We start from the raw sequence: 3,652 nt of genomic DNA, 5'->3' as shown, positions 1-3,652 counted from the left end.
CCACCCCCAATCCTGGCCGCCTCTGCTCCCTAACTCCTGGGCTCTCCCATGGCTAGCTCATGCAAAGTTGCTAGCATTTGAGCTCCTGGGACCTCCCAAGATGGCCCTTATCCACTGGCTTTTCTGGGGGCTCCTGCTCACCCCCTGGGCACCACTTCACAGCCCTCAGGTGGAAGCCACCAGCCCAGCACACACCCTGCTCCTCTGAGCACCCACACTGCCTGTCTCTCGCTTCAGGCCTTGCACACAGCAGGATTCACACACTTTCCAGAGAGCACCCCCAAGTACTGAAACTTGCAGCCCCAGTGACCTCTAGGGAGCACACGTGTTCTAGTCTTCGTGAGGCTCAGACAAGTGGGGGCAGGACAATCGGCAAGTGACCAGCATCACCAAATCGGGGGGCTGGTGCTTTGGAGTAGGGCAGGGTGGGGACAAGGCCAGACCACGATGGGGATGCTGGACGGGGGTCAGTGAGGCTCCTCCAAGGAGGAGACACTGGGCTCACCCTGGGGGGTGAGGACTGACCCCCTGCAGGTGGCCTAGAACCTGTGTGGGGGCAGCAGGGCTCCAGGTGAGGCAGGAGCAGGCTGGGGTGGAGTGGGTGGCAAGGGCGGGGTGCACAGACCCTCAAGGCATGAGCCTTAGGACCATGGGTTTTATTCTAAATGAACCAGAATCCTGAAGTTTCAGCAGGCAAGTGACAAGATCTGCACAGCTGAGAACAAATCACCCCTGTGCTGGAGAACAGAGTGTATGTGTGCGTGCGTGTGTATGCGTGGGTGAGTGTGTAAAGGAGGGAGGGACCAGGAGGAGGTGCTGTCAGTGATCCCAGACAGGAGCAGGGTGGTGCCCCAGGACCAGGCAGGGCTAGGCGTGAGGGAGGGAAGACTCCTGTGATTGTGGCCTTGAGCGCTGGGGACCTGCAGGTGCTAAGAGCTGAGATGGGGGTTGGTGGGGGGGTGCTGAGGGGGATGGCAAGAGGGAGGGAAATCCTTACATGCTCAGCGAATCCAACCTTCTCTTTTCCAAATTAAGAAAATGCTCATAACCTTCATCCCCAGCAGCCCCAACAGCAGCCTCTTGGATTGTAGAACCCAGGCCAGTTCCAAGGGAACCCTGCTGGGGGTTGAGGCCCTCCAGGATCTATGCCTGGACTGGAGACCCAGGGTCTGCTTGTGGTGGTAGCTGCCTGCCTGCGCCCAGGCTGGGAAAGGCCATGAGGCCCAGCCTCAAGGTGCGGGGTCTGGTTTGGCCTCATCATGCAGGACTCAGGCCAGGGTCTCCTTGAGAGCTCACCCTGGGAGGGTCCTCTCTCCCGACCCCGCTCCAGCAATCGTACACAGCGTCAGGACCCCAAGGGCAGCATGCTTATCCCTCAGCAAGGAGCTTGTAAGGGGCATCACCTCTCACACTGTCTGCCCAGCCTCTCCCCCGCGCCCCCAGGGATGGGCTTTCACGTGTGACCTGCACCTCAGCCAAGGTGGCTGGCCCCTCAGGAGTGGAGGGGGGCCCAGTGGCCCATAATAGACTCTTGTGACTCAGTTTCTTCTGGAAGCCCGGTGAGTGCCCAGCAGGCTGGCCCAGCATGGGGGTCAGTCACTCCCAAGGCACACGGGCCAGAGGGGTCACTCACCACGAGCTGGGGCACAGGCAGAGACTTGCCCTCCGGGCTCAGGGACACGTAGGTGAAGAAGGCACTGGCGGCCCGGTAGCGCTTCACAAAGTTGTTCACCACGGGGTCGGCGTCCACCAAGACCTCAATCTCCATGGACTTATTGCTGGTGAAGGTCATGCGTCCAGAGATGGTGATGACACAGCCTGCGGAGCAGACAGTGGGTCAGGGCGGCCAGACCAGGCCGGGTAGGGAGGACGCTGCAGACGCCAGTGAGACAGCAGACCACAGTCCTCACTCTAGGATGTCACAGCGACACCACACGGGAGCCCCTGAGTGTTCGCTTTCTGGTCAGCAAGTGGGCCTCCTTCACTTATGGAAACATTCAGAGCTGAAGGGATCCCGGTGGCCACCCAGGTGAGGGTCTCTACCCCTGGAGTGGCAGCGTCTGGGGAAGGGTGCTGGCCCCTCACCTGCTCTCAGGCCCCTCGGCAGGTTAAGGCTTAATCTGTGCTGACCACGCTCTGGCCTTACTTGTGCCCCTGGAGCTGCATGGCTGCCCTCCCACCACCCACCAGCTGCTCTAAGGGCCACTAAAGAACCTTCCTCCACGCTCCCCAGTCCCTCCTGGCTGGCTCTAACATTCCGGATGCTGGTCTGACGGCAGGGTTGCATGTATGGTCAGGCCAAGCCTTCATGCTGACCATGGTCCTAAGTCCCCCGGAGCCACCGTCTGCACTTCAGCCCATGTCTCCTTCCTACCTTCTGTCCAGGTGGGGCTGCGTCTGTCTTGTCTGGCTCTCCTCCCCGCCAGTCTTGCCCATGGGACCAGCACTCTCCCCTGAGCCAAAGATCTGCCCTCCAAAGACACCCCCGTGGCCCTGTCTGTGGTCAGAGTCCCCATATGCCCCCACCTCCCAACTCCAGCAGTTTCCATCGCAGACGGTCACACGTTCCTGTGATACTGTCCTGCGGGGCGGGGGGGGGTGTCCCCTGCTCTCACCCTGCCGCCACCCAACCTCTCTGCACTCCCCACACCCTTGGGTCCTGAACACCTACCCTAGAGCGTCTCTCCCGGTCACAGGCTCCCTGCAACCTCTGACCTTGGTCTTCCCTTCCTTTGACTTAATCTCATGGAGCCCAGTTTTTCTCCTATAAACAGACTCTAGCTGCCCCTCGGGGTAACTACGGGCTGGCATGAAACAAGCCAGGTGCTGAGGCTCCTGCCTGGTGGTGGCAGGCATGTACTGCACTCATTACCACCACTGACAGTGCTTTGTACCCCAAGGCAGCACTGATGCTTAGGGTTTTCCTCTGACACGTGCCCAGGACCACCACCCCAAATCAGCCTGCTTCTGGGCCAGGCTCAAGGAAATTCCTGTCTAGGTTAGACCAGAGCTGGCTGCAGTGACCTTCTAATACCCGAGAACCCCAACGTCCCAGCTCCACAGAGACAGCCCCACAAGACATGTTTAGAGACCAGGAGAACAGATGAGTCGGGGCAGCGGGTGATGGTTAGGGGTCAGCGTGTGGGCAATCAGAAGCGGGAGCAGTTATTCGTGTTATAAAGTACAGATGCTCTGTGCCACACTCAACCCATATTCACAGGGAGCGCTCCGTGTCACACATGGCCACTTCTGGGGGAAAGGAAGGCCAACGAGTCAGCAACGGGCAAAGTGCCTAGGCCCACCCTGGGAACAGTCCCCACGTGGCCCCCATGGGCCATCTCTAGGGGAGTAGGAAGGGGAGGTGGGCGTCCCTGAGGATCTCCCGGCATCCCTACCCATCCCCATCAGCCTACCACAGTGCCGGCCAGCACCCTCTCACCCACAACCAGACAGAGGGCTTGGGGGGCTACCTGCTGAGAAGCAGGATCAAGCCCCTTCCTCAAGAGGAAACTCACCAGAGCTCCCAGCCAAGGGGCAGGGATGCAGGGCCTTTTAACAACCATTTGTTCAAAGAACAAGTGAAAACACACCCATGCCTTATCTCCTGTGTAAGCCCCCCACCAACCACACGGCTGATCATTTTGGGTAGAAA

The 3,652-nt window shown here is 59.8% G+C and overlaps 1 protein-coding gene across 1 annotated transcript in view; it reads right to left on the bottom strand.

The window, feature by feature from the left end:
* ACOT7 (acyl-CoA thioesterase 7) overlaps nucleotides 1-3,652 on the bottom strand; it is a 68,721-nt gene that overhangs the window by 10,918 nt on the left and 54,151 nt on the right. Inside the window, exon 10 of the mRNA XM_010850200.1 lies at nucleotides 1,634-1,818. Within this exon, the coding sequence (XP_010848502.1) occupies nucleotides 1,634-1,818 (185 nt within the window). The remainder of the gene's footprint in view (nucleotides 1-1,633; nucleotides 1,819-3,652) is intronic.

The sequence above is a fragment of the Bison bison genome, unplaced genomic scaffold (assembly GCF_000754665.1).
Source record: "Bison bison bison isolate TAMUID 2011002044 unplaced genomic scaffold, Bison_UMD1.0 scf7180017864289, whole genome shotgun sequence".
Classification (NCBI taxonomy): domain Eukaryota; kingdom Metazoa; phylum Chordata; class Mammalia; order Artiodactyla; family Bovidae; genus Bison; species Bison bison.
The sequence above is the reverse complement of the archived record's forward strand: the minus strand, read 5'-3'. Positions and strand labels throughout refer to the sequence as shown.